Consider the following 24671-nt stretch of genomic DNA (forward strand, 5'->3'; position numbering starts at 1 on the left):
AAGGTGTGATTCTCATATTTCTCCCTTGGGCTTCCAGCTTTATAGCAGCACAGGGTAGGGCACTCGTGTGGTTGGCATGGTGCTCTAGGATGTCCAGAACTCCCCGAGCCTCCCCCTCACCCCCCCAGAACTCCCCGAGCCTCCCCCGTCCCAGACTCCCCAAGACTCCCCAAGCCTCCCCTGTCCCATCTCGCTGGTGGGTGCTATCAGCCCCACCTCCCAGCTGAGGAGCAGGGCCCGCACAGCTGGACAGCGGCTTGTCCGGCAGGGCCGTGCAGGGTGCACCCAGGCCTGGACCAAGCTGGTCCTTTTGACTCTCAGCTGCCTTTGACTCCCACGCAGCGTGGCCCACACCCTGAGCTGCCTTCTCTGCCAGGGACACGCCAGAGGCCCCGGGGACTCGACGGCGCATCCTTGAGGGGCTCCTCGTAGATGGGGTGCCGTGACCCATGAGGCAGAGGCTGCAGCACAGCCCATGAGGGTGGGCCCTGCCCTGGCCTGTGTCGGGCACCTTGTCAGCTTCCCAAAGACTCAGTTTCCTCATCTGTAAAGTGATGCTGATCCGTGCACACACCTGGCAGGGTGGGCGTGGGGCTGACTGGGTGGTGCACAGCTGGAGTCCCAGCTACTCGGAGGCAGAGGTCGCAGTGAGCCGAGATTGCACCTGGGTGGTGCACAGCTGGAGTCCCAGCTACTCGGAGGCAGAGGTCTCAGTGAGCCGAGATTGCACCTGGGTGGTGCACAGCTGGAGTCCCAGCTACTCGGAGGCAGAGGTCGCAGTGAGCCGAGATTGCACCTGGGTGGTGCACAGCTGGAGTCCCAGCTACTCGGAGGCAGAGGTCGCAGTGAGCCGAGATTGCACCTGGGTGGTGCACAGCTGGAGTCCCAGCTACTCGGAGGCAGAGGTCGCAGTGAGCCGAGATTGCACCTGGGTGGTGCACAGCTGGAGTCCCAGCTACGCGGAGGCAGAGGTCGCAGTGAGCCGAGATTGCACCTGGGTGGTGCACAGCTGGAGTCCCAGCTACGCGGAGGCAGAGGTCGCAGTGAGCCGAGATTGCACCTGGGTGGTGCACAGCTGGAGTCCCAGCTACTCGGAGGCAGAGGTTGCAGTGAGCCGAGACTGCACCACTGCACCCAGCCCAGGTGATGGAACCAGACCCTATCTCAAAAAATAAATTTTAAAAAAAGTGTTTAAACTTTTAAAAAATAAAAATGAACAAACTCGGAGGCTCAGCCTAGTCGCAGTGACCTAGAGGGAGAGAAGCAGGAAGGAAAGGACACAGCCCCTGATGCTTTCTCCAGGGCCTCCCTCCCATGCTGACAGCCCTGAGTGCCCGTGCCCGTGGATCCCAGGTTTAAGTGCAGGGAGTGAGCGGAGGCCAGCATCTCAGGAAGGCCCGGGGTGGAGATGAGCCTTGGGGTCGCTTGAACACCCACCGCGCTCCACGTTGCATGGGGCGCCGTGGGCCACACAGACGGTCAACTCCTCCTCTTTCCCAGGCTCCTGGCCCAGCTGAACGAAACTGAGGCTGCCTTTGATGAGTTCTGGGCAAAGCATCAGCAGAAACTGGAGCAGTGTCTGCAGCTCCGGCACTTTGAGCAGGGCTTCCGGGAGGTGAGTGGCCCTGGGTGGAGCCGGCAGCCGCCCTGATGCCCACGGGGCCTCCTGTGCCTGTGCCCCGGTCCCAGTGCCGGGAGCTGAGCCGTGCCACCCAGTTGACTTGGGCTTAATGCAGAAAAGTCTCCGCTTGCCAGGTGGAGCCTGTGAGATTAAGTCAGGCTGAGCCTTGAAATGCACGATTGATGACTGCATCATTGTATAGAAAGGTGATTGAAAATCAGCTCACTGGGATGCACTTACACTGCATTATTCGTAAAGTAGCAGGAAGCCTTTGCTCTCCCTTCATAGTCATTTGCATGCCCTTTTATTCAACATGCATGTAGGATGTGCCTGCTGTGTGCCAGACTGTAGGACGGCGTCACAGTCATGAGGTGCACAGCGACACGGCCAGTGCAGCCAGACCCAGACGTCTCCCTCCTGCAGCCCTTCGTGGACTCACCCATGTTCCTCCCAGTCCACCCCTCCTCAGCCCCCGGCAACCACTCATCTGTTTCCGTGGCTGTACTTTTGCCATTTCAAGAATGTGACATTAATGAATCCCACAGAATGTCACTCTCGGGATTGGTTTGTTTGCTCAGCACAGCTCTCTGCAGACCCCCAGGTGCCGGTGGCTCACTCATTGTGTTCCCCGGTGTGGATGGACCACAGTTCTTTCAATCATTCACCTGTTGAAGGGTATCTGGGTTGTTTCCGGATTTGAGTATTACAGATAAAGCTGTTACAAACATTGATATACTGATGTTGGTGTAAATGTAAGTTTTCATTTCTTGGACTTAAGTGCCCAGAATGTAATTGCAGGGTTATATAGTAGTTGCATGTTTCGTTTAAGAAAATGCCAAACGGTTCTCAGTGTATGAGAGACTAGTTGCTTCCCCTTTCCCCAGCACGTGGTGGGGTAGTGATTCTTCATATTATGCTCACATCCTGATGTGTGTGCCATCTCACGGTGGTTTTCCGTAGTGTTTCCCCAGTGTTGATGGTGCTAAACACCTTTCCACGTGCTTATTTGCCATTCGCATATCCTCTTTGGTAAAATGTCTTATTTCTGTTGCCCATTTTCTAACTGGATTGTTTGGTTTTGTGCTTTTGTTTTACGGTTTTGTTACATTTTGAGAATTCCTTATATACTGCAGATGCTAGTTCTTTGTCACATATGTGGTTTGCGAATATTTTCTCCTGGTCTGTAACTTGTCTTTTCATCCTCTTAACAGGGTTTTTCACGTAGCCAAAGCATTTAATTGTGACGAACTCCAGTTTGTCAATTTCTCCTTTTAAGGATTATACTTTTGGTCCTAGATTCCAAGTATATTCCCCTAAGCCTTTTTCCCCTCAAATTTCATAGTTTTACATTGAAGTCTATGACCTAATTTGAGCTAATTTTTGTATAAGGTATGAGAATTAGATCATGATTTGTTTTACCTCTGGATGTCCAATTGCTGTAGCACTGTTTGTTGAAAAGGCCCTTTCTTCCACTGGATTTCTTCTCCACCGTTGTCAAAGCTCTGGGCACATTTGTGTGGGTCTGTTCTGGAGACTCTCTATTCAATTACGTTTATGTACATACCTCTTCCTCAGTCTGTACCACAAGGTCTTAATTGCTGCAACTATATAATGTCTTGAAATCAAGTACACTCATTCTTCCCTCTTTGTTTTCTTTTTCAAAATTGTGTTAGCTTCTAGTTCTTTTGCCTTTTCATGCCAATTTTAAAATTATCTTATCTACGTATATGAAAACAAATTTCCTGGGGTTTTCATAGGAGTTGTGTTAAACCTATATTTTAAGGAGAATCAATGTCTTTACTGTGTTGACTCTTCTAGTCAACAAACATGGTATTCTCAACATTTGATTTCTTTCATCAGCGTCGAGTAGTTCTCAGCACACAAGTTCAGTACGTATTTTGTTTGACTTACCTTTAATATTCCATTTTAAGAAGTCATCACAGTATTATATTTTTAATTTTGGCATTTATGTATTCATTGCTGCATATAGAAACACGATTGATTTTTGTATATTTATCTTGTCTCCTGCGACCTTGCTGAGCACACGTATTTGAGATGGTTTTTTGTGAAGTCCTTGAAATTTTCCGTATAGACCATCATGTCATGTGCAAATAAGGACAGTTTGGTTTCTTCCTTTTTGAAGATATGCCTTTTATTCTACCCCCCCACCCGCAACACCCTGCCCCACTGCGTACTGCCCCAACTAGAGCTTCCACCATATGATAAGTGTGGCGAGACTGGACATCTCTGCCTTGTCCCCAACCTTAGGAGGAAAGTGTTTAGTTTTTCACTGTCAGGTGTAATGTTAGTTGTAGGATCCTTGTAGATGCTCAATAAAACTATCTGGGCCTAGAGATTTCTTTGGGAGACTTTTAAAATTATGAATTCAGTGTCCTTAATAGTTACGCAACTATTGAAACTATCTGTTTCACAATGAGATATAGTAGTGTGCTTTTCAAGGCAATGTGTAGGGTTGTTTATAGTATTCTTTTTTATCTTTTTGACGTCTGCAGGGTCTGTAGTGATATTCCCTGTTTCATTTCTGATATTTGTAATTTGCATCTTTTCCTTTTTTCTTTGTCAATCTAGATTGAGATGTATCACTCCTCATCTTTCCAAAGAACTCATTCTTTGTTTCATTAGTTTTCTCTGTTGTTTTCTGTCCTCAGTTTAATTGATTTCTGGTCCTACCTTTATTATTTCTACAAATTGCTTTGGTGGGAACTTACATTCTTTATTTGAGACTGTTCCTCTTTTCTAACATACATATTTAATAAGAACACTATAAATTTCCCTCTCATCACTGATTTAGCTGTGTTCCACAAATTTTGATGTATTGTATTTTCTTTTTCATTTAGTCCAGCTTTTTTTTTTTTTCCAATTTCCCTTGGAACTTCCTCTTTGACCCATCCATTCTTTAAATGTATGTTGTTTGGCTTCCAGTGTTCAGAGATTTTCCCGTTGTCTTTCCAATTCTTGATTTCAAGTTTGATTCATTGTGATCAGAGAACATACTCTGTATGATTTCTGTTCTTATAAATGTGTTGAGATTTGTTTTACAGCCCAAGAATATGGTCTTTCTTGGTATATGTTCCTCACTTGAAAAGAATGTGTATTCTGCTATTGTTAGGTGAAGTTTTATACATATCAGTTAGATCCTGTTGGTTGATGGTATTGAGTTCTTCTATATCCGAGCTAGTTTCTGAGAGGTGGTGCATTATCCATAACTCAGTGGCTGTGCGTAACATGGAGAGAAGTCTCACTCATCAGCTGTGCCAGATGCAGGGTGTTCAAGGATAGACAAGAATCCTGCCTTCCTGGCCTTCAACCCCAGGCCATCTGAACTACAACCCCCTTGGCACTGGGATGTCTGCGTACACACCCATTCTCAGGATCATTTCCAATAACAAAAATTAAAAGCTTTTGTATTTAAAGGAATAAGTGGTTATATGTTTTAAAAATCAGGCCAGGCATGGTGGCTCACGCCTGTAATCCCAGCACTGTGGGAGGCCAAGACGGGTGGATCACCTGTGGTCAGGAGTTCAAGACCAACCTGGCCAACATGGTGAAACCCCATCTCTACTAAAAATGCAAAAATTAGCTGGGCATGATGGCTGGTGCCTGTAATCCCAGCTACTTGGGAGGCTGAGGCAGGAAAATCACTTGAACCAGAGAGGCAGAGGTTACAGTGAGCCAAGATCACGCCATTGCACTCCAGCCTGGGCAACAAGAACAAAACTCCGTCTCAAAAAAAAAAAATTAAAAATTAAAATAAAAATCATTTCTATGACACCCATTGTCTTCCTGCCAACAGCAGAAATCGTAGACATTAGAAGTTAGTAGCAAGCTAGAAGGGACTGAGTTACATAACTCTCCACACCTAGGATCCAGTAGGAATGCTGACAATTCCAGTGTCCATATTGCTGCTGGCTTTCGGCTCCCAGGGCCTTTGTCCTTGCGTGATCTCATCTTCTCCTCATGCTGTTTTCAGGCGTGTGGTTGATAAACGGAGGCACACACAAGCCACAGAGAAACAATTGTTCTGCCAGTGAGGTCACTGGTGGGTAGCGTCGACCCAGAGGCCCCACGGTCCCCGCTTGATTGGTGACCACTCGGGGCCGACTTTGCACCTGTCTGACTGTGGTCCCTGCTTGATTGATGACCACTTGGCCCGACTTTGAATTCTGTCATTTCCCTGATCTGGAGCACTGGAGTGGGTTCTCTCTGTTCAGGTGAGGGAGACACCCCCCTGAGATGGGCCCTCCTCTGTTCCAGGTCAAAGCCATCTTGGACGCAGCGTCCCAGAAGATAGCAACCTTCACAGACATCGGCAACAGCCTGGCGCATGTGGAGCACCTGCTGAGGGACCTGGCCAGTTTCGAGGAGAAATCAGGCGTAAGGCGGGGTCCCGGAGGGGGCGGCGGGAGAGTGTGGGCAGCATCATCAAGTGCTGCTCAGGAAGGCGCAGGAATGGGCCTCCCGCCTACGGAGAACGGACCCCACAGCCCCCCGGGGATGTCCACGGGGTGGGGGGGCTGCTGCCTGTACCCCTCCCCTCCCACACCCCACCCACAGCACATGGCCCTGCCCGGCCTCCTCTGGGTCAGGTCCCTGCAGACGGTCAATGCCTTTGCTGGGACCACCACAGCCCCCAGAAGCACTTGCCACAGAACAGCTTCGGGGATTAGGCAGCATCTCAGGCATCCGCAGCAGTAAACAAAGAAATCAAGACACACGTGTGCCCCGGGACACACATCCCATACAGCAAGGCACTGTCTGCCTCGAACAGAAAGAGGCCTGAGCTGGTCCTCTGGGTGGCCGTCCACAGGTGGCCGTGGAGAGGGCCCGGGCCCTGTCTCTGGACGGCGAGCAGCTCATTGGGAACAAACACTACGCGGTAGACTCCATCCGCCCAAAGTGCCAGGAGCTCCGGCACCTCTGTGACCAGTTCTCTGCGGAGATCACAAGGAGGAGGGGGCTGCTCAGCAAGTCCCTGGAGCTGCACCGCCGCCTGGAGACGGTAGGCCGAGCCGGACCCCACCCCACTCCCCCCCAGCTGCGGAACCAGCCTCTTCCTCCCACATCCACCACCAGCTGACCCTTGTCGTGGGGAGGGCAGCTCTTTGGCTGGAAAATGTCCTTGTACCCTTCGTTTCTGGTCTTGTTGACCTAGCGGGTCTTTTTCTAGAATTCATTTGCCACAGTTTTATTTCTTTTTTTTTTTTTTTTCTCACTGCAACCTCTGGTTCCTGGGCTCAAGGGATCCTCCCACCTCAGCCCCCAAGTAGCTGGGACTGTAGGTGCATGCCACCGTACCCAGCTAATTCTTGTATTTTGTGTGTGTGTGATAGAGATGGGGTCTCACTATGTTGCCCAGGCTGGTCTCGAACTCCTGGGCTCAGGTGATCCTCCCACCTTCACCTCTCAAAGTGCTGGGATTACAGGCATGAGCCATCCTGCCCAGCCAATAATGATTTCTTTAAAAGATCCAGAAGCTTAAGGCCTGGTTGATCCTACTGCACTTACCCTGCCTCTCCAGGCCCCGCCCTGGGTAATTCACTGGTGTTGTCCAGCACTGTGTCCCCTTGGGATTGGCCTTGTCCAGCACTGTGTCCCCTTGGGATTGGCCTTGTCCAGCACTGTGTCCCCTTGGGGTGCTTTGGACAGGGTGGCGGGAGCACGAGGAGTCGGTGGCCCGGGATCTGTCGGGAGGACACCCTGGCAGTGTGTGCCTGGACAGGGTGACGTGCTCACCCTCTCACGGCGTCCTGCCCTCGGCAATGCTCTGTGTTTCCAGTCCATGAAGTGGTGTGATGAAGGGATTTACCTGCTGGCCTCACAACCTGTGGACAAGTGCCAGTCCCAGGACGGCGCGGAGGCTGCCCTCCAGGAAATCGAGAAGTTTTTGGAGACCGGTGCGGAAAATAAGATCCAGGAGCTCAACGCGATTTACAAGGAATACGAATCCATCCTCAACCAAGATCTCATGGTAACGCTGACTCGGGCTCTCCATTTGCAGCTTGCTGTCCCGAGCAGTGAGGCATTCCTCTGTGGGAAGTTTGAAAGAATCATTTAATGAATTATTTGTATTTATTTATTTATTTATTTATTTTTTGAGACGGAATCTCGCTCTTATCACCCAGGCTGGAGTGCAGTGGCACGATCTTGGCTCACTGCAATCTCCGCCTCCCAGGTTCAAGTGATTCTCCTGCCTCAGCCTCCTGAGTAGCTGGGATTACAGGCACCCACCACCAAGCCTGGCTAATTTTTGTATTTTTATTAGAGACGGGTTTTCACCATGTTGGCCAGGCTGGTCTCGAACTCCTGACCTCAGGTGATCCACCCAGCTCGACCTCCCAAAGTGCTGGAATGACAGGTGTGAGCCACCGCACCTGGCCATTTAATGAATTACTACCAAATAATGGGCATATGAGAGAAACACACAGTTGCGAGGTCAAGCTGAATTTTCCTTTCAACACAGAAATTATTTCCACGCCAACCCTGCGAGGTGGCCATCCCGCCTCCGCTGGCAGACTTTGTGGCATGGGTGTGTTCTTCAGGAAGGGCCTGGCCCTGGGACCTGGTGATGCCCTTGAGACCAGGCTCCTCCTGAGCCCTCCACATGCCTGGGGAAGGCTGCAGGCCCCTCCCTCGCATGGAGCTGCCCTTTCCCGAGGCCGGGGCCCCGTCCCATGTGGGGGCTGCATCCCCCTCTCCGTCCGTAGTGGCCAGGGCTGGACACAGCTGCGCTGCGCTGACAGACCCCGCATGGAGAACATTTAAAGCGGGGGTTGGGCGTGCCCCGGCACGTTCTGGGCCTGATTGTGTATTTTTAGTGATGACACCAACATGTGCAAGGCACCTTACTGAGCATGCGGTTTCAGGAGCACGTGCGAAAGGTCTTCCAGAAGCAGGCAAGCATGGAGGAGGTGTTCCACCGCAGGCAGGCCAGCCTGAAGAAGCTGGCGGCCAGGCAGACGCGGCCCGTGCAGCCGGTGGCCCCCAGACCCGAGGCACTGGCAAAGTCGCCCTGCCCCTCCCCAGGTCTGTGTGGCCGCCCGGTGCCCCGGGTGCTGTGGGACCCTCGGGGGAGCCCCGGGCGTTGAGAGCTTGGTACATCTGAGGCAGCCACCTGCGAAAACTGTCTCCACACGCCTCCTCCCCTTCCACCTCCGGGCCCCAGTTCAGGGCCTGAGGGCCGGTTCCCGCCACCCCTCACCCATGTTTATAAATGGAGTTTTGTCAGGACCCGGCCACGCCCATCCTGTGCCACGCCCATCCTGTGCCACGCCCATCCTGTGCCACGCCCATCTTGTAGGCATCGTTGTGGCTGCTTTTCCATGAGGCTGGCAGGGTTCAGTGGTCTCAGTGAAGCCCACGTGGCCCAAAACTGGAAACGCAGAGCTCCCACAGAGGAACCACCTCCGGCTTTCCCAGCTCCAGCCTCTCCACAGTCCGTCCTTTCCCGGTGCTATTGCCAAACAACATTCCTCACACACGGCCCAGACCTGGGCTCCAGGAGCCCTGAAGAGCCACGTCCGCGCACCTCAGTCCGGCGCGCATTGCTGGTCCCAAACCCGCCCTCTATGCCGAGCCAGGCGCCGCGCCATTTCCCAGAGACTTTCCCGCCACCTCCGTGTCTCAAAACGAACCCTCTTCCCATCCTTGCTGGTTTCTCACACACGAACCCACCAGGCGAGCTGCTGCCCCAGCTTTGGCGAAAGTCAGCTGTCAATCTCAGGGGCCCCGGGGGCCAGGCTCTTGCCTTTCTGTGCTGGGTCCCAGGCGACCTTATTTTCTGCCTGTTGGGAGCTCTCCCAGGTCGGAGCCCACAGGCGCTGTGTCCCCGTGGGCTGTGGGAACGTGGGGTGACTCAGGGCAGTGAGGCCCCACCGTCCTCCCCCTTCCCGCACCACCACCTGTGGCCTCAAAGGCCAAGTCCTGCCCACGCCACCACCTGTGGCCTCAGAAGCCAAGTCCTGCCCACGCCACCACCTGTGGCCTCAGAGGCCAAGTCCTGCCCACACCACCACCTGTGGCCCCAGAGGCCAAGTCCTGCCCACGCTACCACCTGTGGCCTCAGAGGCCAAGTCCTGCCCACGCCACCACCTGTGGCCCCAGAGGCCAAGTCCTGCCCACACTACCACCTGTGGCCTCAGAGGCCAAGTCCTGCCCATGCCACCCCCTGTGGCCTCAGAGGCCGAGTCCTACCCTCTCCTCGGGGCCTTTTCCCGCTGGGTGCACTTCCCCTCTCCAGAGGGTCAGAGGGGACTTCATGCCCCGCTCCCCTTCTTCCCAACAGGCATTCGGCGAGGCTCTGAGAACTCCAGCTCCGAGGGCGGTGCTCTCCGGAGAGGGCCCTACCGGAGGGCCAAGGTGAGGCTTGCCCAAGACAACCCCGCCATCCACACCCCCCTCCTCGGTTCACGCCGGGCCTGGTTCTCTGTGTGGCCCCCCCTCCCGGGCACTGCCCAGCTACCTGGCCAGCTCCCCATCATGGGAACTCAGCCCTGTCCCCATACGGGAACTGGTGGGCTCTGGCCTTGAGAGTTGGCCCTTGAGGTTCCGTCCCGCCTTTCAGACCTGACGCTGTTCTTCTCCCCAGAGTGAGATGAGTGAGAGCCGGCAGGGCCGCGGCTCAGCGGGGGAGGAGGAGGAAAGCCTGGCCATTCTGCGCAGGTGGGTGCGCTGCCCTTCTGTCCTCACGGGGCCCTCCGACTGCAGCCTGAACCACCAGATGCCGTCAGGCACTCGAGCAGATGCCTCACAGATAGAAGGCTGGTGCAGAAGTCATTGTGGTTCTTACTTTTGCACCAACCGATACCCAGAGGGCCTGCCGTGGCTCGAGCGTGTGTCCTGGTCCCCACCGCGTGAAGCACACACATACCGCACACACACCACTCAGGGGATTCAGGAGGGAAGAGAGGGCGATGGCTGAACGCAACAGTGAAGGGGCATCTTCGCCCCAGCGAGAGCCTCCACCCGCCACTGCCATTCACAGGAGACACCACTCAAAGGCCCCAACCAGCACCAGCTGCAGCAGCAGTCACCAGCTGCTCAGGGCTCAGTGTGGCAGGCAGTGGTGCCAGGCAGCTGGTGTGTGGGACGGCATCGTCTCCAGCCCTCCTTTTCCCCTGGGATTCCTGGACCCTCAAACTCAGGGAGTGTTGTGCAAACAAAAGCAGTTCTCTTTCCTCCTTCACCTTTAAGAAAGAAAGACCTCACTGGTGCAGGGCCAGGGAATGCAGGTCCCCAGAGCAAAACTGGGAAGGAGCCAAACACCCATGAGGCACACGCGGCTCCCTCCCAGAGGCCCTCGAGGAAGAGGAGGAGGCCACACACCGACCAGGCACCCGCCACTGGCTTCACACTTTGCACTGTCTCCGTTTTTAGTATTTGCACGGAATATGTTTGCAAGAGACGCTTGGAACCACGTCTCCCCCTTTCACCATCAAAACTCCAAAATCAGGAAAGAAGAAAAGGCTCTTCCTGATGTGTTGACAAGCAGGTGTCCGCAGGCAGCGCCAGTGTGACCCTGCAGGGTTGGGAGACGGAGCAAAATTGGGAATTACAGGAAACTGAGCTTGGTGTGAAAGCTGAGTCTGTCACTTCCGGCTTCTGATGGAAGCTGGTGAAACAGGATGGGAAGGAAGAGGGGCTTGCCAAGAAGCGTCCAGGCAGAGGATTGTCCACACGGAGGAGGGTCCAAGCAGAGGGGCGTCTGCACGGAGGAGGGTCCAGGCAGAGGAACGTCCAGGCAAGGGAGCGTCCACACAGAAGAGGGTCCAGGTAGAAGGGTATCCGCACGGAGGAGGGTCCAGGCAGAGGAGTGTCCATACGGAGGAGAGTCCAGGCAGAGGAACGTCTGAATGGAGGAGGGTCCAGGCAGAGGATAGTCCATACGGAAGAGGGTCCAGGCAGAGGGGCATCCGCACAGAGGAGGGTCCAGGCAGGGGAGTGTCCACGGAGGAGAGTCCAGGCAGAGGAGTGTCCATACCAAGGAGAGTCCAGGCAGAGGAACGTCTGAATGGAGGAGGGTCCAGGCAGAGGATAGTCCATACGGAAGAGGGTCCAGGCAGGGGGGCATCCACACAGAGGAGGGTCCAGGCAGGGGAGTGTCTGTACGGAGGAGGGTCCAGGCAGAGGAGTGTCTGTACGGAGGAGGGTCCAGGCAGAGGAGTGTCTGTACGGAGGAGGGTCCAGGCAGAGGAGTGTCTGTACGGAGGAGGGTCCAGGCAGAGGAGTGTCCACGGAGGAGGGTCCAGGCAGAGGAGTGTTCGTATGGAGGAGGGTCCAGGCAGGGGAGTGTTCGTATGGAGGAGAGGCCAGGCAGAGGATAGTCCATACGGAAGAGGGTCCAGGCAGGGGGGCATCCACACAGAGGAGGGTCCAGGCAGGGGAGTGTTCGTATGGAGGAGGGTCCAGGCAGAGGAGTGTCTGTACAGAGGAGGGTCCAGGCAGAGGAGTGTCTGTACGGAGGAGGGTCCAGGCAGAGGAGTGTCCACGGAGGAGGGTCCAGGCAGAGGAGTGTCTGTACGGAGGAGGGTCCAGGCAGAGGAGTGTCCACGGAGGAGGGTCTAGGCAGAGGGGCGTCCGCAGGGAGGAGCAGCAAGTGCTCGGCCCTGAGACGCACAAGGAGTGGCCCTCGGCTGGCAGTTCCTGGGTTGTGAGAGGGAGTCCAGAGCCCTCTTACTCCCCAGTCCTCTCCCCTGTGCCGAGGCAGGGGCCTCTGCGGGCCGACAGCTGTCTTAGAACAAACTTGCTGAACAACCTCAACCCAGGACCAGCCCCCTGGCTCCAGTTTCTGTGCATCACATAAGCAGGCAGGGCCGTAGGCTGCTGAAAGGTGCTCACACCCACAGCAAGACCTGCGCAGCCAGCTTGTGCACCCTCCCCTTCTGGATCCAGTGTGGTGGGTGCAGGGTCACTCCCCGGACCACCACTGCCCACCTGCTGTGTGTGAGGGCATGGGCAGGGGGCAGCTCCGGCGATGCCAGACCCCCGCCCTGGCCACGAGGGGCCACACAGATACCCACCACGAGGAAGGCTCAGGGAGGCCGGGCAGCAAGCGGGCGTCTTCTTGGCAGAAGAGACTCAGGTGGATTCTAGGGATGGGTCCTAGGAGTAGGATGACTTGCCCATGAGCGTGAGGAACTCAGCTCATTTTGCACAGGTGGGACCCAAAAGCTCAGGAGGCGAGTCTGGGAATCCCTCCTACCAGGCGGTGTGTGCCGGGCCAGGGGCAAGACACTGCCGGCCAGTCTGGGAACCAGGGAGGCTTCAGCCGCCATCTGCAGGGTCTGAGGCCGCGAGCTGGGAGGGGAACCCCGAGGAGCGTCCAGCCCGTGGGCTTTGGGTCGCCGCCAGTCCCCTCCTGCTGGGCAGGCCATCATTCTAGGTGGCACCTGTGAGACTGTGGAGCAGACCATTCCTGCTCTCCCAGTGCTAACCTTTTTTGTTCTCCACATGACCTGCCACCAGGCACGTGATGAGCGAGCTCCTGGACACAGAACGGGCCTACGTGGAGGAGCTGCTGTGCGTCCTGGAGGTGAGGCTGGACTTGGGGAGGGCCGACTGCCACGCGGACTCCCCTGGGCCAGCTGGTGGGGCTTCCTCTGACAACTGCTGCTCGGAGCAGCCTGCTGTCCACCAAATGCATGTGAGAGAGCGCCCACAGCAGCCTGGTCGGGCCCCAGACGGGGAGCCCCTCGGGGCCTATCAACAAGACACAGACCAGGCAGCTCAGGGGAGTCCACACAGGGGACAAGTGTAGTGATAAGAAAGAGGAGCTGACACACAACAGATGCACAAACCACACACACATCGTCACCAACACAGGCCACAGGGTGCGTGCGATTCCCGGCACAGGGCACTCCAGGGCAAGCAAAACTCGTCGGAGGTGGGAGGCAGATTAGAGGTGACCTTGGCAGTGGGCTGTTGCCTGGGTGAGCTTGATGTGAGTGGTGGTCACCTGAGTGTAGACAGGCGTCTCATTCACCCAGTGTGCACAGGTAGTGATCACCTGAGTGTAGACAGCGAGTGTGCACAGGTGGTGGTCACTTGAGTGTAGACGGGTGTCCGAATCACCGAGTGTTCAGAGGTGGTGGTCACCCAAGTGTAGACGGGTGTCTGATTCACCGAGTGTGCACAGGTGGTGGTCAACTGAGTGTTGGCAGGTGTCTGATTCACTGAGTGTGCACATGTGGTCACCTGAGTGTAGACAGCGAGTGTGCACATGTGATCACCTGAGTGTAGACAGCGAGTGTGCACAGGTGGTGACCACCTGAGTGTAGACAGCGAGTGTGCACAGGTGGTGGTCACCCAAATGTAGACGGGTGTCTGAGTCACCGAGTGTGCACAGGTGGTGGTCACCTGAGTGTAGTCGGGTGTCTGATTTACTGAGTGTGAGCAGGTCACCCGAGTGTAGACATAAGATTTGTGCCCTCTGTTTCAGTTACACCTGAATCATAAAAGGTTAAAAGGGAGAAGGGTAGAACCTCCACCCCATTCCCCCAAATTGGTGCTGTTCATAATGCTTTTGCTTTGATGGATGCCTGTCCCGGTAACTTAGAAATCACCCGAGAATAAAGATGAAGGGCTGGCCTGGCCCACAGATGAGCCGGCATCCCTGGCCCACCTGCCCCCCCACAGCATCAGGCCCAGGACCCCCGCCGACCTCTGCGCTCTCCCTGCAGGGCTACGCCGCGGAGATGGATAACCCGCTGATGGCTCACCTCCTGTCAACAGGCCTTCACAACAAGAAGGATGTTTTGTTTGGAAACATGGAGGAAATCTATCACTTCCACAACAGGTGGGCCCTTCCCCCCGACACAGGCACGCACCCGTGATCTCTTGCAGCTAATGGTGCTGGCTTCAGGGGGCTGGAATGGGGGTGGAGGCCAGGCCATGCCTGGCTAGGGAGGGGCGCCCAAGGGGTGGACTCACAGAGGCACAGGCATGAGTGTGGGTACATGGGGCCATCTCTGAGCGCCCACGTGGCACCGTACCTGGTGGCCTGTGTCTAGGCAGCCGAGTTGTAAGTGAGCCGCCAGCCGTAAGGAGAGGGCTCTGAGCCCGAGTGCACCCTGTTTTGTGGTGCAGGAAATGGGACCCGCCTGCCCCTCATCCCCTCCTCATCCTGCTGGGCAGGTGGAAGCCGGAACCCCCTCCCAGGTGTGTATTCGGCCCTTTAGGGGGTCACCGAAGGCCATACCACATAGCAAGGCCTCTTTTGTTCCCAAGCTCTTGAAAAGGACGGCAAACTAGGCGTTCCTTACCCATCACGGGGGCTGCTTGTCCCCCAAGCGACCCGTGGCCTCTCCAGTGCAGGTGGCCTGTCTGGCCTCTTGTCCTCCACTCCTCTGAGCTGTTTGGCTGCTTTAACACAGTTTTGGGGAGCTCATGGGAAGGTGTAGGGTGCACACGCAGTGCAGAATGCCAGGGAGGCTGCAGTGGACAGCCCCCGCTGCATGTCCTGGAAGGAACCCATGTGAGTGGCTCCCGTGCGGCCATGTGCTTGGGGACCAGCGTGCCCCACTGGCCATGGGAATCGCCAGTGCTTGGGACGTTGTTCTGATACCTATTTCTTGCCCCCTCATCACCTCACCTGCCACTTACAAGGAGGCAGCAGGTCTGCAGTTGACCACCAAGGAGCCTTCCACGTCCACGGAGCTTGGGCAGAACCTTAGTGTCCCTTAGTATCTGTCCTCATGGCCCCCAGGGTCTCAGCCAGTCCTGCACGCAGGGGTCCCCACAGCTTTCAGCTGTTGTGCTCATGCCCCAAATCCATCCCCCAGACGGTTTTCCCCTCCAGCCGGACTTCCTCCAGGGGACAGATGCAACAGAAAACAGCCCAGGAGCCTGGGGGCGGCGCTGCCTAGGGCCAGGGCTCAGGGTGTGTCTGCAGAGAACCCACAGACCCACGGCCAGTTATGGGGGTGGCGCCTCCAGGGCCCTGAAAGGTCCCATCTCTGTCTTTGCCTGTGGCTCTGTGAGCCGTGTGTGTGCTGAGGGAAAAGCAGCTCCCTCCAACTTCTGTGTGCAGCCAAGGCCAGAAATATAAGGAGACTCAGCGTGGGGCTGCACCTGCTGGTGCCTGAGAGCTTGGTGCTCAGGACAGGCGTGGCTGCGGCGTCCCCAAGTCATGCGGGGCAGATTGCCCAGAGCAAGGCGTAACAGGCTTCTGAAAAATGACGTCCATCCACTTGTCACTGGTCCACGTGACTCGTCCTGTCTTTCATACTACTTAAAAACCTTCTTTGTCTAGGATATTCCTCAGGGAGCTGGAAAACTACACTGACTGCCCAGAACTGGTTGGAAGATGCTTTCTGGAGAGGGTAGGTGGTGTTTTGACGTGTATTTTGTCACAACTTCTTAAAATTACTGAATAATGACTTCAGATTCTACTGCAAGTTCCTATTCTAACCAACTGAAATCACAAAATATGATGTTTTCAATTTGGCTGAGATACCATGATGCTCCTGTACCCCTAGAACCTCCTGAACCCCCAGAACCTCCTGAACCCCAGAAAACCTCCTGAACCCCAGAAAACGTCCTGAACCCCCAGAACCTCCTGAACCCCCAGAACCTCTTGTACCCCAGGACCTCCTGTACCCCAGAACCTCCTGAACCCCAGAACTCCTGAACCCCAGAACCTTCTATACCCCCAGAACCTCCTTTGCCCCCAGAACTTCCTGTCCCTTAGAAACTTCTGAGCCCTGTGCCTTAAAACCTTCTGTGCCCCTAGAACCATCTGTGCCCTAGAGGCACCCAGGAGCAATTGCACTTCACAATGGGGCTAGGGTCTGTTTTTTGCTGAATAACAGGTAATTTGTAAAACTGCCAGAGAAAATGCTAGAAGTTCTATTATATAAACAAATCAACAAACCACACCATAAACGGCCTTCTAAGAATGGCTGCGGTGGAACCCCGTCTCCACTCCACGCCTGTGCTCTGGGAAGTCAGGGGCTCTGGGACAGGGAGCCCCATTAATGGAGGGCAGGCCCCCCAGCGGAGCCTGGGAGCCAGTGCCGGCCCTCGGAAGCTGTGGGGCCAGCAGCAATGCCTCGCAGGGCCGGGAAGACGCTGCGTGATGCGGTGCCCGTCCCTCACCGCGTGATGCGCTGCCCGTCCCTCACTGCGTGATGCGGTGCCTGTCCCTCGGTGCAGATGGAGGATTTCCAGATCTACGAGAAGTACTGTCAGAACAAGCCCCGCTCTGAGAGCCTGTGGAGACAGTGCTCCGACTGCCCGTTTTTCCAGGTTTGTCCCCAGACCTTCCTTTAGAACGTTACTCCCTTTCCTAGCCGACTCCTGAGGAATAATGAAAATTGTGCAAACCAAAGGCTCTGGGTTGGTTCCAGGAATGCCAGAGAAAGCTGGACCACAAGCTGAGCCTGGACTCCTACCTGCTGAAGCCAGTGCAGAGGATCACCAAGTACCAGCTGCTGCTCAAGGTAGGCTCCGCGGTGACCGTGGCCCGGCCTCCCCAGCACCTGCTGGCCAGGTGTCTGTGCCACCCTGGGGCCCCGTCCCCATCGCGCCCTGCCCCTCCCAGGTCAAGGGCACCTCTTCCGAGCTTGTGCTGAGGCTGGGATGCCTTTCGAGGCCCTACTGTGCGCCGCTGTTAGGGGTCTGAGGACGCGGGTGAGCAGACGAGTCCCCGTCCCCATGGGTTGGCACACAGCCCAGCCCACATGGGATTCTGTGTGATGTGCTGGCTGACCCGTCCCTCCAGGGTGCAGCCGTGCCCGGATTATCTGGCACACAGCAGGGACATGGGGCGGCCTAGACTGGGGATTCCAGCTATGAGTTTGCCATGTGGGTCCCTCTAACCTTCAGGCAGGAAACTGCAACTCCATGCCTTTGGCCAGGGTTAGGGTGGTGAGAGGAAACTCCCCAGGGAGCAGGTGCGAGGGGTTTGCACCTGGGCATCAGGGTGGCAGGAGGGAGCTCCCCGGGGAGCAGGTGCGAGGGGTTTGCACCTGGCATCAGGGTGGCAGGAGGGAGCTCCCCGGGGAGCAGGTGCGAGGGGTTTGCACCTGGCATCAGGGTGGCAGGAGGGAGCTCCCCGGGGAGCAGGTGTGAGGGGTTTGCACCTGGCATCAGGGTGGCAGGAGGGAGCTCCCCGGGGAGCAGGTGCGAGGGGTTTGCACCTGGCATCCGGGTGGCAGGAGGGAGCTCCCCAGGGAGCAGGTGCGAGGGGTTTGCACCTGGCATCAGGGTGGTAGGAGGAAACTCCCCGGGGAGCAGGTGCCAAGGGTCTGCACCTGGCAGGGGTGCTGCCCCATCTGCAGCACCACTCAGTCTGTCCCAGCTGCAGGAGGGCAGGCAGGGCAGCTCCCCACAGACCAGGGGAGGGTGAGCAGCATCCCTACCTCGTGCCAAGCTCCTGAGGGGTCTGTTCCAGGGGAGCCAGGGCTCTCCGTGTCCCGACGCAGTTGCCTCACCCCATGCCCCTCAGGAAATGCTGAAATACAGCAGGAACTGCGAGGGGGCTGAGGACCTGCAGGAGGCGCTGAGCTCCATCCTGGGCATCCTGAAGGCCGTGAACGACTCCATGCACCTCATCGCTATCACCGGCTATGACGTAAGGCGCCCAGACGCCCGGTCTTCCCCGCCGCCTCCGTGGAATACACCAGCCCAGCAACTCGGCGGCCTCCCTGCACACCCCCCACGCTTTGGTGTGAATGTGCAGGTTCTGGGCAGGAGGTCTGGGGTGGTCCCTAGATAAGCCCACTCCCAAGCCCCACAGCCGGGTCCACAGACCCCACTGGGCTCTCTGGGACGTGGAGAAAATCAGGAAGCGTCCCTTGCTTGGAGGGCACGCATCTCCAGCAGGAATGCAGCTCAGACCTCCTCACTCCTTGTCTTCTCCTGGGGAGGAGGCGTGGCTCGGAGCAGACGTGACTTCTGTTTTCTGGGCTGCGATTTGCAGGCTGGTGACTTAGAGCAAGTGGCCCCAGAAGGCAGATGTCACTTTCCCCGTAGAGCCCCACATGAGGTCACAGCTTATTCGTCTTTTGCCCGTCTTTATGTCCACCCAGCACTCATTCTCAGGTGTTTTTTTTTTAACTAATAGAGTTGATTTATTGCAGCAATTTTTGGTTTGTGAGATAATCGAGTATAAATCAGAGGCCCTGAGGCTTCCCCTAGTGTTGACATCTAGCATGGGTGCCACACCCGCCACACGTGGTGAACCAGCGCTGATGCTGATTAGTGACTGAGGGCCGTTCCCCTCGGAGCTCACTCTGGGTGCTGTGCATTCTGCGGTTTGGACAGGCGTGTAACATCCTACACCCAGCGCTAGAGCATCACACAGAGCAGCTTCACTGTCCTAGAAGCCCATGTGCCCCGCCAGTCCATCCCTCCTCCCCCAGCCCCTGGCACCCACTGACCTGTCATGGTCTCCACGAGCTTGCCTTTCCTGGGACGCCCTGCAGCTGGAATCCCACCATGGGTGGGCTTTGCAGAGTGGCTGCTTTCACTCAGCGATGCGCGTCCATGGCCCCAGGCCCATCCCGTCCTGAACACACCCCTGCTGTCGCACATTTAGGGGAATCTCGGCGACCTGGGCAAGCTGCTGATGCAGGGCTCGTTCAGCGTCTGGACCGACCACAAGAGGGGCCACACCAAGGTGAAGGAGCTGGCCAGGTTCAAGCCCATGCAGCGGCACCTGTTCCTGCACGAGAAGGCAGTGCTCTTCTGCAAGAAGAGGGAGGAGAATGGGGAGGGGTATGAGAAAGCTCCCTCCTACAGCTACAAGCAGTCCTTAAACGTAAGTGAGGCCGGGTCTGCAGCAGCACGCTCCTGGCCACAGACCCCGACGGGGGGAGGTCTGTAACTGGGTCTCTGTTGCCACAAACCTCGGTCTGAGGTGGCCACGCTGACACCCAGCTCTCAGCCTTAGGTGTAGGGGTGGGGTATCCTGCCATTCTTAGCCCTCACCCCCAAAGTATTTCCATCATTTCGTGCCTGCACCAACACCTTTTAAAAACAAGGCAGTGGGTTCACTGTGCACGCGAACCCCGTCTCCACTCTCTGCTCGCAGATGGCTGCCGTTGGCATTACGGAGAACGTGAAGGGAGATGCTAAGAAGTTCGAGATCTGGTACAACGCACGCGAGGAGGTCTACATTGTCCAGGTGGGTCACCCACCCTACCCCTGGCCTCTCACACATTGCCACGAATGGTTTCTCACACATTGCCACGAATGGTTTCTCACACATTGCCACGAATGGTTTCTCACACATTGCCACGAATGGTTTCTCACACATCATTGCCACGAATGGTTTCTCACACATTGCCACGAATGGTTTCTCACACATTGCCACGAATGGTTTCTCATGGGAACCAGTGCAAGGATCTGCCATGAAGTTGCATCGAGCCCAGGAGCAGCCGCTGTACACTTCAGGATGCTGCCCTGGGCTGTCTTCACCCTGAGCTGGACCCAGGATGAAATGTGGGGAAAAGTACACATCAGAGGGGGTGCTGCGAGGAAACGGGCTCGCCCTCCCCAGGGGAGCTCATGTGTCCCTGGACGGTGCAAGTGTGCATCCGGCACGCAGGGCCGATTCTCACGGTGGGGAGGGTGCCGTGCCCTGGGTGCCAGGCACAGTTCTTCAGTCAGTCCCGTGCATGGGGCACAGAGGGTCCCGCAATGCGGGGCCACCCACAGTGCTTTCCTCCTCTCCCCTCACACGCAGCCACCTGACCTTTGACTCCTAAGATTATCTTTGGATGTTCCGAGAGTGAAACCAAAGCGTGTTTCCTCGGGGGCCTGAGTACTCACCTCCTGGCGTTTCTTTTGGGGAAACAGGCGCCAACTCCTGAGATTAAAGCCGCGTGGGTGAATGAAATTCGGAAAGTGCTGACCAGCCAGCTGCAGGCTTGCAGAGGTGAGGCTGTCTTCAAGCGATTGTTTCCCGTAGCTTCCGCTCCAGGTGCATTTTTACCACGTTCAGAGCAACCGCACAGTCCCCGCATGCGCAAGGTGCCTCGGCGTTGAAGTAAAGACGCTCGTTCACGTGGTTTGTCTGCTCCCTCCTCGCAGAAGCCAGCCAGCACCGGGCGCTGGAGCAGTCACAGAGCCTGCCCCTGCCGGCCCCGACCAGCACCAGGTGAGAATGGACACGCTGCCGCAGGCCTGCGTTTCTGGAGCAGTCCCGAGCAGGGCATTTGCACGCCAGGGTCCTCGGCCTCTGTCAGTGGGACCCTGTGGTTATTGGGGTTTTCCTTGAGGCCCCTGGTGTTTATGTGCTGACAGGTCCGTCCCAGAGGGTGCACTTCACAGATGTGTGCCTCCGACAATGCCCAGTCCCTCTCCAGCTCTTCCCGGGGTGGGCTGTTCCACAGCACGGCAGCGCGCACACGGCCTGTCCAGATCACAGCCACGCCCCAGCACTCCTCAGACAGTCGGGGCTCAGCTGGGAGCCGGCACTGATGGCCCAGCACACATGTGGGCACGTTTCAGACTCCGACCCTGACCGTGGCTTCGTCGTGTCTCTTCTGCCCTTGTTTTTTCTTTATTTTGTTCATCCACTTATTTTTTTCACTTTATCCTGTTTCTTATATAAGCTACCTTTAATCATTCATGGAACAGGATATGGCCTAAATAAATAATCCGTAGAACAGTAGTTTTAAAAAAGAAACACTCCCCCGCCCCACCCCCCGAAAAAAAAAGCCTCATACTTCAGAGCAAGTAGGGTGGGCGTCTGTTCTCATCCAGCCCGTCCGGGTTTAACTTAGAAGTGTGTGGCCCCTCAGAAGCAGGAGGGTGGGCGTCTGTTCTCATCCAGCCCGTCCGGGTTTAACTTAGAAGTGTGTGGCCCCTCAGAAGCAGGAGGGTGGGCGTCTGCTCTCATCCAGCCCGTCCGGGTTTAACTTAGAAACACGTGCAGGAGATGCTGCTTTAGGATCAGGCCGGGAGCTCAGAGATATCTGAATGCCTCAGGTCCTCAGGGCGTTCTGAAAGACTAACCAGGCAACACACTATTTCCTTTTTGATTTGTCTGATGTCATCAGTCCCTCAAGAGGAAACTCAAGGAACATCAAGAAGCTGGAAGAAAGGAAAACAGACCCCCTAAGCCTGGAGGGATACGTCAACTCAGCGCCACTGACAAAGCCCCCCGAAAAGGGCAAAGGTGGGTGTGTGCAGGGACCGGGCCTCACACGGAGGCCTCACACGGAGCTGCTCACGGAGTGCTCACTGCCTCCGAGAAACCTGCGCTTCCTGCAGTGTGAAGAAGCTTTGCAGAGCGTTCAGGGCCCCTTGCTCCCCTCTTAACAGAGCCCTAGGACCCCACAGAAGAGCCCCTCCCTCTCCGTTGCTCTGCACCCCTGCGTCAGCAAGGCCAGCCCCAGAAGGAGCCTCGGCCAAGCGTGCAACCCGGAGCCGCCCTGGGCCCTCCCTGCGACAGCCAGACCCGCCTCCGCATCGGGTTGCGATGCCCTCTGCATAGTTTCTTTCTCTTCCTTCATAGATGACACGGTCACTAGCTCTGCCTCAGAAAGCTCTGCGCTTTCCAGAAAGCGCTTTACCCTGCAGGGCTTTGCTAACCTCAAAGGTCAGAAAGGTAAAAGTAGTGCCTGCCCGAAACCCACCCTCACCGCGGTGGCGTCTGTCATGCATCGTGTGTGACCATTCGTGCCTCCTTCGTCACAAGGGCGGCCACGCAAAAGCGTTTCTTTCCACCCAATCACGTGCTCCCTGACGCCGTGTCTCGCGCAGACACCAGAGTTATTTAGAGATGCCTTGCCTTCGGGAAAATGAAGGCGAGCTTTTCAAATGGAGGCTTGCTCAGAAACGGAGCTGCCCTTGGCTTTCCAGGCCCCCTCCTTCCTCTCCCTGCCCCCCACCCCCGCCTTCTCAGGTGAGTTCCCTGCAGGGTGCTGACCTTGCCGGCTGCGTGTCTCTGCTCCGCCTGGTGGCAGAGGCCCCTCAGCCATCTTCTGGGGCATCCGCTAGTGAACGGGGCTGATGGGACCCTTGAGACGGAGACGTCTAATGCCCTGCTCACCTGCGAGAGCTCCACGATGGGAAATACATGGCGGGGAAATGGGCCCAGGAGGCCCTGGAAGCCGGCCCTGGCGTGCAGGCGGCTCTTCTGGGAAGCCCTGAAGGCCAGCGTGGACAAGGGCTCTTTCCAGAGAAGTAGGAGTGTTTTCCAATTTATAAAATGCTTTTAAGTTGGCCTGAAACTTGAAACAAACAAACAAACAACAGATTCTGGTGCTGCAAACTCTGCTAGCGCAGAACTAAGAAAACGTCCCTAGAGACGGGCCCCGAAAGGACGCCTCTGAGTGCCGCAGCCCCCACTCCCATGCCCTCCCGGCCCCTCCTTCACTGCGCGGCCCCTCGGCTCCCTGTGTTTTGCTCACAGAAGCTCCTTTTTCATCGGTGGAAAGGGGCCACAACGTGGGTGTCCCCTTCCAGCACGAGCGCGGGTCAGCCTCCTCGCCGCCTCCCTCCGTCCTTCACACTCTCTCTCCGGTTGTATTTCTGCCTCCTCCTCCTCTTGCAGCTTCTCCTACCAGTCCTGACAAAAAAGCCAAGCGGCATGAAGTAAAGAGCGACCCGACTCCCTTTGGTGTGCGAGGTAGAGTGGCACCCTCGGGCACGGCACCCACTCTGCGTCGGCAGGAAGCATGGCCCAGCTGGCTGTCAGGTGGCCGTCAAGGCCACCTAAGGGGGATGCTCGCGTGGGTCTTTATGCTGCGGAGGCAGACACGCGGTTGTGTTCAATGTGTGATGCTCTGGTGACAGGTCCTCGAGGACAGCACGCCTCTCAGCCAACTCCTCACAGCAGGTCTATCTGGAGCCTGCGGAACTGCCCACCCCGTCGGTGACTGCTGGCCACGGCTGCTGCGCTGGTCACCTGGCCGTGCTGGGTGGAGCTGGGTGGGGTCTCACTGCCCAGTGGCTGCTGTCGGCTATAGGGCACCCTGTTCCCTGCCCTTCCCTGTGGCACAGTTTGCCCCAACACTTCCTGCTGGGAACACAGAGCATAGCAACTGGCAGGGCCGACCCAGACCCTCCTTTCCCGGGGCTGATGAGGCCGAGCTCCCTGTCCTACCCGGACACTCCTTTCCCGGGGCCAATGAGGCCGAGCTCCCTGTCCGACCCGGACCCTCCTTTCCCGGGCCGACGAGGCTGAGCTCCCTGTGGAACCTGGCCCTTCTCGTTTCCTGCCTCCCTTATATTCTCAGGGTGAAAACTGCCCTGCGAAGCCCAGAGACCTCCCCTGGCCTGTTGAGGACCTTCAAGTGCAGGGAGGGGGCTCATGTTTGCAATCTTGAGTTTTCAAAAATTTGCAAAGGTTCCCAGGGATGTAAGCAGAACCAGCCTTCCCATCCCGCCCGCCTCCACAGCCTCCTCACATGACACGGTGAGCCTCACAGATCCAGGCAGAAGCTGTGGCCACCCTGGGCGTGAGTTCAGAGGCAGGGAGCTGGCCCGGCGTTACTGACTGTCCTGCCTGCAAGTGGGTGGGCGCCCGGCTTGCTGCTTCGAGGCCCCAGGAGTGCTTGGGAGAAGGGAGTCATTTCCCTGTTGACAGTCTCCTGGGAGAGGCTATTCTTGTCTGTCAAACCCTCTCCGCTTGTTAACTGGAGTCGGCAGAGCCGGTCCCTGGTGGAGAAGGTGGGCCAGGTGGGCCCTGTGGGCCAAACGCCACTTCTGCTGCACTTTGGCCAAGCTCAGCCTCTGCTTCCGTCTCGTCATCCATGAATGAAGACAGTACAGCCTTGCAGGGTCTCGAGAAAGCCAGTGTGGTGTTGAAGCCGGGCCACTGCCCGTGGGTCATCTCCACCGTGGTCAGTGTGGCGTCGAAGCCGGGCCACTGCCCGTGGGTCATTTCCACTGTGGCCAGTGTGGCGTCGAAGCCGGGCCACTGCCCGTGGGTCATTTCTGCTGTGGTCGGTGGTAGTGAGCCCAGGTGGCTCTGGGTGGCCTGAGCGCTGCCCAGCACCCACTCCCCAAGCCCTGCAGGTGGTGACTCCAATGAGCAAAGGCCAATGGCTGTTTTACAGAAAACAGAGGGCACCTTCCTGGC

General features: G+C 56.7%; 1 protein-coding gene across 38 annotated transcripts in view; it reads left to right on the forward strand.

The window, feature by feature from the left end:
• MCF2L (MCF.2 cell line derived transforming sequence like) overlaps positions 1 to 24671 on the forward strand; it is a 214763-nt gene that overhangs the window by 184334 nt on the left and 5758 nt on the right. For 15 of the 38 annotated variants that reach the window (XM_054665592.2, XM_054665593.2, XM_054665590.2 and 12 more), the window contains 19 exons: positions 1501 to 1615; positions 5897 to 6016; positions 6450 to 6641; positions 7419 to 7610; positions 8506 to 8665; positions 9924 to 9997; positions 10227 to 10300; positions 13103 to 13169; positions 14317 to 14432; positions 15888 to 15957; positions 16790 to 16882; positions 16984 to 17076; positions 18084 to 18209; positions 19176 to 19397; positions 19671 to 19763; positions 20438 to 20516; positions 20672 to 20738; positions 21643 to 21761; positions 23001 to 23216. In XM_054665592.2, the coding sequence (XP_054521567.2) occupies positions 1501 to 1615; positions 5897 to 6016; positions 6450 to 6641; positions 7419 to 7610; positions 8506 to 8665; positions 9924 to 9997; positions 10227 to 10300; positions 13103 to 13169; positions 14317 to 14432; positions 15888 to 15957; positions 16790 to 16882; positions 16984 to 17076; positions 18084 to 18209; positions 19176 to 19397; positions 19671 to 19763; positions 20438 to 20516; positions 20672 to 20738; positions 21643 to 21761; positions 23001 to 23216 (2288 nt within the window). Of the gene's footprint in view, positions 1 to 1500; positions 1616 to 5896; positions 6017 to 6449; positions 6642 to 7418; positions 7611 to 8505; positions 8666 to 9923; positions 9998 to 10226; positions 10301 to 13102; positions 13170 to 14316; positions 14433 to 15887; positions 15958 to 16789; positions 16883 to 16983; positions 17077 to 18083; positions 18210 to 19175; positions 19398 to 19670; positions 19764 to 20437; positions 20517 to 20671; positions 20739 to 21642; positions 21762 to 21907; positions 22217 to 23000; positions 24638 to 24671 lie in introns of those variants that run through there. The other 23 variants (XM_024348381.3, XM_024348372.3, XM_024348370.3 and 20 more) reach the window with 10 other exon arrangements.

The sequence above is a fragment of the Pan troglodytes genome, chromosome 14 (genome assembly GCF_028858775.2).
Source record: "Pan troglodytes isolate AG18354 chromosome 14, NHGRI_mPanTro3-v2.0_pri, whole genome shotgun sequence".
NCBI classification, from domain to species: domain Eukaryota; kingdom Metazoa; phylum Chordata; class Mammalia; order Primates; family Hominidae; genus Pan; species Pan troglodytes.